Source organism: Triturus cristatus, chromosome 8, assembly GCF_964204655.1.
Source record: "Triturus cristatus chromosome 8, aTriCri1.1, whole genome shotgun sequence".
NCBI classification, from domain to species: domain Eukaryota; kingdom Metazoa; phylum Chordata; class Amphibia; order Caudata; family Salamandridae; genus Triturus; species Triturus cristatus.
Window position 1 is genome coordinate 1,551,391,757 of NC_140591.1, and position 12,969 is coordinate 1,551,404,725.

General features: G+C 46.7%; 1 protein-coding gene across 1 annotated transcript in view; it reads right to left on the minus strand.

Moving 5' to 3' along the window:
• Positions 1 to 9,339: 9,339 nt before the first annotated feature.
• Positions 9,340 to 12,969, minus strand: part of LOC146806123 (neuronal acetylcholine receptor subunit alpha-10-like) — a 213,912-nt gene continuing 210,282 nt past the window's right edge. Inside the window, exon 5 of the mRNA XM_085623453.1 lies at positions 9,340 to 10,281. Within this exon, the coding sequence (XP_085479579.1) occupies positions 9,638 to 10,281 (644 nt within the window). The 3' untranslated portion in view covers positions 9,340 to 9,637. The remainder of the gene's footprint in view (positions 10,282 to 12,969) is intronic.

Consider the following 12,969-nt stretch of genomic DNA (forward strand, 5'->3'; position numbering starts at 1 on the left):
TGTACCCAGCCAAAACCAGTTCTATCCTCTCTGGTGCAGCTTCCTGGCAGGAGGTGGAGACAGCATTGTGGAAGGCAGACCAGGCCCATGCAGCTGAAAGGAAATCTCCCCCCCCCTACTCTAAATGCAGCCCAGGTCTATTCAGCCCAGCCCTGGCTCATCCAGACTCTCTGGAGCAACTGCTCCTCCCCAGCCCCTGTCATCTCAAAACCAGACATGCAATACACAAACCTAGCAGAGGCACACTGGATGGCTAGGCAGGAAAAAACCTACTTTCTAAAAATTGTATTTTCAAACACAGAATGTAAAAATCACCCTCACTAAAAGATGTATTTTAACATTCTGAGTTCAGGCATATCAAACTTTATTTTCCTATCTTGTTCTAGGGGTAGTAATGTATATAAGATAATTTAGGCAAATTCCCCATTCTATCCTATGGGAACAGATCGCCTTGCAATAGTGAAAAACTAATTTGGCATTATTTCACTATCAGGACATGCCACACACACCAGGGCATGTCCTATCTTTCACATACACTACACCCTGCCCACAGGGGTACCTTGGGCCCACCTTAGGGGTGACTAACATGTAGGAAAAGGGAAGGTTAGGGCATAGTAAGTGGGTGCACTTGCCAGGTCGACATGGCAGTTAACAAACTGCGCACAAGCACTGTGACTGCAGGCCTGAGACATCAGGGTTACTCATGTGGGTGGCACAATCAGTTATGCAGGCCCATTAGTAGCATTTGAATTACAGGCCATGGTACACACAGTACACTTCACTAGGGGCTTACCAGTAAATAAAATATGCCATTCATGGATAACCAATCATGTTCACAACTTACACAGAGAGCATATGCACTTTAGCACTGATTACCAGTGGTAAAGTGCCCAGAGTCCTAAAACCAACAACAATAGGTCAGGAAAAAATAGGAGGAGGAAGCAAAATGTTTGGGGATAACCCTGCGAAAAGGGCCATTTCCAACACAACCCCCTTGCAGCCTAAAGCCAGGGTAGACCAATCCATACCTCGATGGGCTTCCCTGCTTGGGGCGATAGAACATGGAACCTGGCCCGCAACCACAGGGGTCTATTCCCGTTCTACACCTTCCTGAACCCAGTTGGATCCCTCTATCCATACTCTCAGGGCCCACTAAGCTGCCCCATGGGGAACCCTTCTCCTCACCTGTGGACCCCATCTGTGCAGCACCTAAACTTACTTTGCTCACAGATGTGTCCCAACAGGCAGACAGTACCCACAATGCCAACACAGTGGTGTGTCCCAGCCCACCCCTGGGGTGTGACTCTTGTTCCCCTCCCAGGGGCAACTCTGTCCACCAGGACAGCTGACCACAGTGGCCACTGACAGCTGTCAGTGATGAGAGCCAGTCCTCATGCCTATCAGGCCTCTTTAACCTCTGTGGTGTCAGAGAGTGGGGGGCAGTAGCCCTGGGTGCCTGTCACCCTTTGTTCACTCTCCCTCTTGCCAAGTCAGGTATGGCATCCTGACACTGGCCCACCAGCCCAGGGTTTTTACCCTGCAGCTGGACTGGAGACTGGGATGGACTCTCCCGTGCCCTGTCTCCCTCAATGGGGCTCCGTACCCTCCCACCTGGAGCGGTACCCTCAGAAAACAAACCAGTAGGGGCACTGCTAGCAGTCACCCCTTCCCCCAGGTCAGTTGGGACACCCTGAACCTGGTCCTCCAACCCAGGGTCTGTACCCTTAGGCTGGACCTGTGCCTAGCAACCCAGGACTTCCGGGGGAGTACACCAACCCCCTGCAAGGGAAACACACTCATGAGTTCTGCAAGAGTCTGCCTGGTGCAAGTCCCCAGCCTCCTGTCTACCTGACAGAGCATGAAGACCCCCCAGGGCCAGAAGTGGCCTCACCAGGGTCAGTCCTGGGGTGCTCTGGCCTCAGAGCCGGCATCCCCTGACCCACTGGTCCTTTTAATGGGACTATCTCCCCCTCTCACCCCTTTCTCTGGACTCAGGCACCCTCCCAACTGGAGTGGTGCTGCCAGACACCAGATCTGGTGGAATGCTCGTTACAGCAGACTCCCCCAGCTCAACTGACACCTTGGGGTCCCCTCAGGGAATTGCCTCCCAGTACAGACTAGGCTCCTTTCCTGGTGCACTTATGGAACCAACCAGGCCTTGGAAATGGGTCTCGGACACCTTGGGACTCAGTCCACCCCCACTCCCTCTACTCATAGACAGGACTTGGGGCTCCTCACCCATCCTACTACCCTGGGAATCGGAGAACTCACACTCCACTAGGTGTTGGCATAGCTTTGGAAAACAGTGACTTAATATATTCTCTCCATCAATTGAGTCACACAGCCCCTCACAGGTGCTAACCACGCTACCCTTCACCTCACCATCCAGTGCCTCACACAAGTACCTCACATCACCCTCCTGAGACTGGCAAAACAGTGTCTGACTGTTTCCGTCACTCAATCCACACTCTTCTGGGTGGTCTCCACACTCGCATACCAACGCTTCCACCCTGGGGTAACCCCTCTCCCTGCACCTCTCATCTAGAGTCAGTAGGGTGTCCCTACTACCACTAGGAATATGAACCCCTGTGCCAGTTCCCCAATCCACCTCAAGGACACTGTGCACCGCTAGAGCTACCTCATAACCCTGCACCCCTTGGTGTATGTCAGGCGCCACATCTCTGGGTGTGTGTACTTTTCCCTCAGCACTAGACAGTACATTTTTGCTGCCACCATCTGAGCTGGACTCCACCTCCAACCCAGCCAAGCTCACTTCATGAGCTGCACACATTTTCTTTTCAGCTAAGGCTCGCTCTATCTCCTCGCACTCCCGGTCCAGCTGTCTCAGCCTCCGGTCACGAGCGCGGTTCTGATTTCTTTCCTCACGAGCCAATCATCCCCACAATGTTCCCTTCTCAGGGCCATTTCCCTCTGGATTTTCTGACCGGGGATCCTCCCCCTCAGAGTCATCTGACAGATTAGCTTCCCAGCGTGGTACTTATAGCAGTACAGGGCTCCCTTAAGATCCTGCCTTTTGGATCTCCTCTTCACAGGTAGCCCCCACTCCTTGCAAAATACTTTTAGTTCCCTCATCTTGTAGATGCGCAGGTGCCAAAAGTTGATTTCCATTTTGCCAAGGCCCCACAGGTGCAACAACTAACCAGAGTTCCAACCTCCAAATTTGGAAGGAAAACAGGGGGTAAAAAAATTATATGTGGTTATGCTATGGTCTGCACTAGTCCTGTGTTGTACACCAATCACTGTGGGTCAAGTACAAATACAAGTTCAAATCCTCACCGCTGACCGCCAATGTTAGAATTGGGGGTCTCTAGTTGGCAGAGGTAGGTACCTTTGTTTAAATAGGGACCCTTGCTTCTGTCCCCTGCTTGAAAGAGATCTCCAAGGGCCTGTGTGTGCTGGCCTCCTGTTCTGAAGTCTCAGGGACACAAAGACTTCACCCCCAGCTCCCCTGAACCCTGTTGCTGTGCATTCTGACCTGCCAGAGGGTGCCTGTGCCAGTTGTGGGACTCTGGAGGTTGTTGTTGCTGCTTTGGAGCTGGAAGAAAGAAGAAACTTGAAGAACTGCAAAAATTGACGCATCGCTCTTCTTGTGGCTGTTTTTCCAATGCATCTCCACCGCGCGAGAATGTCCACGCATCGCCGTGCCGCTGCGAAAGCCGATGCAGCGCCTGTCGCTGCTGCAAGAATCGACGCATGGAGGGATTGCGGTTGAAGAAAACTGACAGAGCGCCGCTCAACGCCACCGCATCAATCACCGACGCATCCTGGATTTTCACGCATCGTCTCTGTGTGGCAAGTTTTCACAACTTATCACCTGCAGACCGGAGGAACCGTCTCGGAATCGACACATCACTTCCCCCTACAGACCGGATCCAAAGCATCACTTGTCCTGCGTGCAGCAGAACTGTCGCATCGCCTCCCCAAGGTCTCAGGAACTGACTCATTGCTTTGTGTTTCCGACTCTTCCCATCTCTGCGGCTGTTTGCCTTGTGAATTTTGACGCAACTCCAGGTACTTTGTGTAAAAGTCACGCTTCCATAGTTTTCTATGGTACAAGTTCTTGAAACCTTTTGAAAGTCATATTTGTAACTGTGTATGTTGGATTTTTGTCATTTTGGTCTTGTTAAGTTTAGATAAAAATATTTTATGTTTTTTAAACTGGTATGATGTCCATTTGTGGTGTTTTCACTGTGTTACTGTGAGTGTTAGTACAAATACTTTACACATTGTCTTTGGTATAAGCCTGTCTACTCGTGCCAAGCTACCAAGGGGGTGAGCAGGGGTTCTCTAAAGGGTGTATCCCCCTTACCCTGACTAGAAGCAAGGGTCCCTATTTTGACAAAGGTACCTACCTCTGCCAACTAGAGACCCCCATTTCTAACACCTACATATTGATGGAAAATTGGCCATCAACTGTTCACTGTGCTGGGCCACTTTTACTGGAACCCTCCGCCCAACGATTAACCTCCATAGAGATTGTTTCCCTGAACATTTAGGGCACCTCCTGACTAGGCATGCTCCTTCTCTTCGTCTAAGGATGCATTGGCGAGTTACCTTCCTTCCAAGGTTAGAAGCGGCAAGCGCAGTAAAAAAGGTCTCTTTATATCACATTACAGGAAGTGATTACAACAAATAAGGCATTAAAGTGACAACAAGTCACGGATAATTATCTGATGAGAATCCTACACATCATTGACTTGCCTGATCGGTTAGCGGGCTCAAGGCAAGCATGTAGTGTCCTCACTACAGACATCAATATATTACAAATCATCAGCACAGAACCACCCCGCAAACTGAGGTCACGATATTGTTATATTGTTACAAAAGTGCGAGGAACGTGACTTTTTTTTCCATAAACACGGGCCAACTCTGCACATGGTCTGGGTTGCCCATGGGACTGTGACCTCCCTCTTGATACAGCTGTGCCTGTAAGGATCATATTTATTTGTTGAGTTTGCACAAAGTACAGTTTACTGAAGTCTCAACTAGTAAACCAGCAAGGCATCAGTGTCGGGCCAGTTATTTGTAAAAACCCATAACCTTTAATGGCTGTTTCAACTGTTCTTGCCCATCCAAGCTACTGAAAATATTTTGCTTGAAATGCAAAACTAGCACAACTAGGTATTTCTATTCTTACGCTCTCGCTCGCAGTATGAAATGATCCCCGTTATCACTCCTAATTGTGAGCGGCTCAAAACTTGGTCTTCTTAATAGATATCAATACAAAATGAAAATATAATACAATGCACAATCCGTAGTGTTCAACGGGGAAGGGACGCTTGTAGTCAGAATTTCATCAAAGGTACTCCCTTGCCAATTAAAAGTAGCCTGCCCATGGCTCTGATTGGTTATTGTATTAAATATTCATTTTGTGTTGATATCTATTAAGGAGACCAAGTTTGGAGTCACTCACAATTAGGAGTGGTAACAGGGATCATTTTTGTGGTCCTGACGAAAAGCCTTGGGGTAAAGGCTTGAAACATGTAGACCTCGAGATACACACACATAAACGTATGCCTCTCAATTTCCCATTTTAACCATACCAGCAAGAGGTCCGAAAAAAACGTTTGTTCCTACTTAGCCAGGTATTTTTAACTCTAGATAATACCCTCTCACTCTTATACCACATAACTCTTCATAGTAACTGATTAAAAGTGCTCCCACGTCTCCGTTCAGCAGCTTGACGGGAAGAACCCGATGATGAAGCATGCCACCAAGAGAAACCTTAGTGGGTGAGGGTTATTTTATGAAAACTTTCTATTTTCTAAAGAAGAGTGGAAAGATAGTCCAAGCAGCAAAGATGGACTCTTTTTGGTTGTTACAGTAAGCACAGGATGCCGATTCCGCTGTTCGACCTCTGTGTCCCTTTTTCTTGATTTATATCACTGTCAGATCCTCCAGCTGGGATTGGATCGCCCGAGCCCTCCAAGCTGGTTCACAGTCAGATCCTCCAGCTGGGGTTGGATCCACCGATCTCTAAAAGCTGGTTCACTGACAGATCTTCCAGCTTGGGTTGGATCACCCGAGCCCTCCAAGCTGGTTCACTGTCAGCTCTTCCAGCTGGGGTTGGATGGCCCAATCCCTCCAAGCTGGTTCACTGTTAGATCTTCGAGCTGGGGTTTGATCGCCCGAGCCCTCCAAGCGAGTTTACTGTCAGATCCTCCAGCTGGGGTTGAATCGCTCAAGAGCTCTGAGCGGGTTCACTGTCAGGTCTTCCTGATGGGGGTGAATCAGCCGAGTTCTCCAAGCTGGTTCACTGTCAGATCCTCCAGCTGGGGTTGGATCACCCGAGCCTTCCGAGCTGGTTCACTGTCAGATCTTCCAGCTGGGGTTGGATCGCCCGAGCCCTCCAAGCGGGTTTACTGTCAGATCCTCGAGCTGGGGTTGGATCGCCCGAGAGCTCAGAGTGGGTTCACTGTCAGATCTTCCCGCTGGTAAGGATCAGCCGAGTTCTCCAAGCGAGTTTACTGTCAGATCTTCCAGCTGGACCCTGCTCTAGAAATGACAGGTAAGACAAGTGCCTCCAACTGGATGTGAAATCTCTGAAAATGTTCAAATGATGCAACGTCCAGGAAACTTCCAGTCCTTAGTCAGTAGATCTGTACATATATAGGAAAGAACTTCACACTCCAGCCTCAAATCCTATGTATGCAAACAGCCATTTTAAGGAGGAAGTTCGATTGGTATTGAATAACCCACTATACAGAATCCTAGACAAATCCAGCCATTTTATTTTTTTCCATTGTAAATGTTGTTACTATTTTTCAACTTTAACAGCTGAAACACTTGGCAGCCACCATTGTTGTAGTGTCTTGCCACCTTGCTATTCTCTGCACACTGTGAGTGGACGATATGCACATGTTACTTACTTTTTCTCTTGGTTGGGACAATTGCCGTTTGGAAAATCCACAATCCATACTTCAGACATTTTGCTGATGTGTCTGATGTGCAACATACCCTTTGGTTTTGCTTTGTTCGCCCTAAGTTGGCAGGGTATGGCCAGACGTGGGTCCCTTGCTCACTTTGCCTCTGGATTCAAGCAAGCCTGGCTGATGACGGCTGATTAGCCAGAAACCGGTCCCAGGATGCTGGTTTCCGGTCCAGGGAAGACATGGCTTGGTAGTTCGGGCTGGACTGTTCCCATGAGGCACAGGGTCAGAGTGATTTGCATATGGCCATGTCTGAACTGGGGTGGCAGAGTGAGCTAAAGAATGAGGATGGATTAAACCCAGATCAGTTGACTGGGGGTGAGTGCTTGCAATGTTCAACACTCCGTCCATCATCCCCTTTGGTTTTGCTTTGATGTGCAGCATAAACATGAACTCTTCTCTACCCCCAATCCCAGCACATTCCACCCAAATTCTGTTCTTTCTCGAGCTCCTGTGCTGCCCCTGTTTCTTCAGTGAAGAAGGACACCTAAAAGAAGCTCACAGCCTTCTCCCTCTCTGAAGGTATCAAAGAAACCCAAAAATCATGAATACAGCAAAGCCTGATCATACGTTTCCCCAATCCGCTTCAACATCTTGATTTATCTTCACAACCTGCCCTTGTAGAAGAAAGGCATTCTTGTTCAGCCAACTTCAAATGTGGCATTTTTAATATAATTTTCCATCCAGTTCCTTAAACCCCTTTCTCTATTGCCACTCCAACATTTTTGTTAATGATCCTCCCCACAATCTTGTACTAAAAGGTCACTTGCTGATCATTTCACCCATCAACTTATCACAAGGCCTCTCTCCTCCACTTGATACATAAAACCCTTAAAACTGTCTCTGCAAACCCCTTCAACTGAGCTCTCGAAGGATGCATTACACCAAGAATAGATGACCCTGTGTGCGTAACACCTTAACCTCATTCAACCACAACTATCACTCCTCCCTGCTGTTCTTCCCTCACCAATCCATGGTTTCAACAAGGTCATCCACAACATATTCTGCACAGCTTTGTCAAGTATGAGCATCGCTTCCACAGCGCTCTAGGACTTCAGTCCTATTCAACTTCCTTATACAAATGCGAGTCCACCAAGACACAGTCCTTGGTCCACCAAATAAATATATCTACATAACCTCTACTGGAGTTCAATCCCCCTGTCTAGTTCTGCAACTACATATTTAATGAAGACAGGCAAATCTTACTTTCCTTCGAATGGCATAAATATTTCCTCAATCCTCACTTAACTGCTTGTGTGACATTGAAGATGGAAGGCTAAGAGCTGTGTGATCACCAAACCTGCAAGGCCGAGCTCATCTACTTCCTCTCTTCGACTCTACACAGACCGCTTCCATGCTCCCCAACTCCATTCTCCACTCTCCCTCTGACCACAGCTGTGATGTTAACTGTGACCTGCAACATTGTGACATTGTCTGGAACGCCATTGTGTTGCTCGTTGACATGAGCATGATCCTTATGATCAAAACGATCCACTCCTTGATCCACCCCTACTTCACCTTTAACTCAGCCAGCGCCACAATTGTTTTTCCAGCGCTCTTGGCTTCAAGCCCTAGAAAGCCTTTACTACACTACCTGCTTCCTTTTAACTTTGCTGGGCCTAACTTCCCCAACCTCGCCTACAGATATCAGTCAGGATGGGTGAATGTCTACAACAGCCCACTCTTCAAATTGTCAAATCTAATCTAAACCTGGCCTAATCCCAACCTACCCAGACCATCGTCCTTTGCACTGTGGCTCACGGTCTGTGCTTGCACACCCAGTGCTACCTTTGAACAATAAGTCCAACACCCTGTGCTACCTCACACCCCACCCCGGTTTTACTCATATCGCCCCATTACTGGTCTGCTAGCTTTTTAATGGCACAACTTCTGCCAATGACCTTAAGAGGGACCTTAGAAACCACTCACTGGAACTGGGAAATCCACCCTATCCCCACCATCCCCTGGGATGAACCCACTTGAACTGTGATCATCACCATGAACCCAAGGAACGTGCTGCTTATTAGAACATGCTCCATCTGACGCACACTCATGAATCCTATTGCCAAGCCTTGGAAAATGACAACATGGATTGTCAAGATGCTGTATATAATAAATAAATACAATCATGGCTAACACTTAAATTTCTGCACCCTTAGCCTAATCATTGTTTCCAAAGGAATCTTACTAAACATAAAGAACAACTAGTCGTGCATCATACACTAGCAGTCGACCAGCTGCGCCTAGTCATCTTGGCAGTACATAACGAAACAGTCACATCTGTTGTTCAGCGAGCGATACTTTTCTTAAGATACATTTTAATTCCCCCTGTTTCTAGTAATAAACCTTGTATGAACCTCAAGCCTATCAATAAATAGTCCACCAAGGCGACTCATGGTGACATTAAAACTAAATGCCATTTATTTGTCCTTCTTGGAATAATAACCTTCTAGCTTTAAATAGTTTTAAGATAACTAGCAATGGTTTCAACTCAATGTCTTTGCCGAGGAACATGCAGATGGAAGAACTAAAGTGACATTGCATACTTGCTCTAAAACGATGCATGATAGGTACTATCCCCCACTCATAGGTCTTTAGACCGCAATGTCACGGGCATTGCATGGGTGCATGTGTATGACATGATGTGCACCTCTAGATCTCTTAGTAAGGGTCCAGCTGGAGGTCCCTCAGATGGCTTTGCCCATGATGAGCACACTCATGAAGAAGACCATGATGAAGAAGACCCACATAAAGAATCGGTCCATGACCTTGGCCACTTTCTTCCACTCTCCAGTCCTTATCTGAGCCGCCTTCTGCTCCCGGAAACAGTTGGCCATATACTCAATGTTTTTGAGGAGACTTTCGTTATGGCACAGGCATTGGGTTTTGGGGCAGCTTTTACACTTGCCCTCCTTGCCACTTCCGCACAGAAATTCTGGATCGCCCAATTTGTCGCTTTCTTTCAAGTTGCTGTAAGCTCCGTTGGCGGCTTTGCTGTTGCCTTGCTCCAGCTCATCTGCTTTCTCTGACGCTTTCGGTCCAAGGTTCTCAGGAAAGCTTTCCGCCTTGGGTTTGAACTCCTGCTTCTTGGCTTGCCCATTCATCACCTGCACCTTGGGCATCATCTCAGGTTCCGGCTGAGACTTTGGACTTTTACAACTCTCGCCCACCTCGTAGACGAAAAATATCCGAGACATGTACTGAAGGATGAACTTCTTGGCCCACTTGGGGACAGGCTTGGCCTCTGGACCACAATGGTGAATGTTCATAATGAATATAGTTAGAGCAGTTGAGGCTGTGATCATCGTCATTGTTGCGATGTAATACTTGCCTGTAACAAAAAGGATAATAATAACAAGTTACTGGTGTGTTCTGTTCTTGATCCAGGCTTCTTGTTGGATCACCAACACAAGCACTATCTGCTTCTGCAAGACCATTCCCATAATGGACCACCTTCCTACATAGACCTGTCAGCTAACATGCAAAACGATTAAAGAAAATAGTGACAAAAAGACCTACAGCAAATCAGACAGTGAAACCAGATCCACATAAAATATGCCTGTGAGTAAAAACATCATTGTATAGAGAGGACTTGTGTAAATAAGGCAATGTGGGAAAGAACTAGATAGAATGGGGCTGTGCAGAAATATTCTACAGAAAGTCTCGGGTGCAGAAGAAACTTTTGCCTATTTGTGATTATTTATTTATTTTTAAGTTATTTTGTGTTTTTAAACAACCTGGAGAACATGGATCCTATTTTTTTTCATTGTTGAGAATGCATTTTGGGAAGCTAGTGTCCTCAAATACTGTCAGCTACTAAAAGATCGGTTCTTAAATTGTATTCCTTTCCAGCGGTGGTTCCTGTACAATGTGGAGGATGGTGCATCTATCATATGTTAAGTATTTTCAGAAGCATAAATAGGAATTGTGCTTCCTGTTAATGTACATTTCTTTACTTTAAGATATACCTGTAAATGTTTAACATTTTTACATGTGATATGTCTTTTTCCAGACACAATTTTAGGTCGAGCATGGGCAGCGCATGGGCTGCTCTGCAAGGCATGCTGTATTGGACTTGAAGCTCCGCCCATATTTTTCATTGGCTTGTGTGATTGTCCTTTAGAAACTCTGGGCCATGTGTATCATTCAAAACTGCGATCGCAAACGCCGAAATTCTGCGAATTTCGGCGCTTGCGATCGCAATTTAGCTAAGTGAGATGTATGAAAGGAAAACAGCCTCGCAAAATAAGAAATCGCAAGATTTGCGATTCCTTATTTTGCAATTGCATTTAAGGAATCTCAAATAGCAATTCCTTAAATGCAATGTAAGACGCCCAGAAAAAGTGCAATTTGGCCTTAAGGAATCGCAAATTACCACCAACTTCAAGTTGGTGGTAACTTGCGATTTTTTGCATTTTTGCATTTTTTAAAGTGCCATGTGGCACACATACATGCCCTTAGGGATTGTATGTGTGCCACATGTGCACACATACATTTCAGGGGTGCAACATGGTGTCCTTTTGACACCCTGGCACCCTTGAAATTGCATTCTCAATTTGCGATTCTCTAATTGAGAATCGCAAATTGAGAATGTCTTCCCATTCATTCCTATGGGCCTCTAGGCCCATAGGAATGAATGGGGAGGTATTCCTTAGTTGCGGATTGCAATTTGCAATTCGTAATTAAGGAAGATACATAGCATTTTGCGATTCTCAAATAGCGATTTTCTAAAAATCGCTATTTGAGAATCGCAAAACCAAAGTTTCATACATATAGGCCTGTGTCTTTTCATTGGTAAATAGGCTTAGTAGGCCCTCCTTAGTACCTCCTTGTCTCAATTTGTAACCTCCCATGACGACACCCTGTTACATGTGTCGTTACTTGGTAGGCTCTATTTACAGCTTCCGAGCACTGTTTTGCTAAATGGTTTTCTCATGCCTGCTTTTGCAGGCGGGACAAGCTCTCTGACAACACTTTCTTTTTTTATTATTTTGCAATTGTGGCCCGCCCCTTTCTTTTAACACGGCTAGTGTAAAAACAGGCCATGGTGGACATTATCGTGAAAGCTTGTCATGGGGCGCTTATTCCAAAAAAGCATTTCTTTGTCAACTTTACAAACAAATGCTCTTTTGTGCGCCCATTTAAAACAAGCATTGGCATAGCCAATAGGTCTCGCCTTTGGGACCTTATAAGTGTTTAGCCATGCAACAGTTGCATAACTAAACACTTATAAGGTCGCAAAAGCGAGACCTATTGGCTATGCCAAGCGGCCGTGCGATGCGATCAAACATCAAAGCGGCCGTGAAAGTGAAAGTAATCGCGGTAAAAGCAGCGCGCGCGCCCGCGCACATGCACTGTAGCTCTAGGCTGGCCTGGTAGCACTTTTTGGAGCCCTCTGAATCAGTCTCGCCAGACCAGCGCATGCGCTGGGTCAGGCGAGACCTAAAAAGGGAAACGCTCTGAGAGGCTGCAGAAAGGAAAGAAAGCGAAAGGAAAACTTTAATGCAGCTCTCCCCAGCTCAGCAGGGGAGCCGCTACTATAATATTCACTGCACTACGGAAACCCGCCCCATAATGCTTTACGGGGCCCGTTATTCAAAATGCATTTTTGCCCATAACTTAGCCTGTGGTGGTCCCAGTATGATGAGACCACCACAAAATCATTCTGCATGGCGTGCTTGGTCATCTTCTGGGACATCTCCTTAAGTTGGGGGGAACCCAGAATAATCACCTTTCCCACTGTGTGAGGAAGTTTAGATCCGCTCTCCCATAGTTGGAGCTAATGCTGTACAGCTGGGAGGATGTGTTTAAGGTATCTTTTTTGAAGCCTTACAAGGCCTAAGGGAAGTGTAAAGCCATATTAGTGAGATGTTGTTTTCTAGGGGATGATTGTATGGTTATGGAGTATTGCTCTTGATTATGCTGGTGTAATTAAATGATTGTGCTCAGTGGCTGTAGCATACTCTCCTACATTGTCATTTATAATCCCAGGACCTGTAAAACTCAAATGAATGCAAGA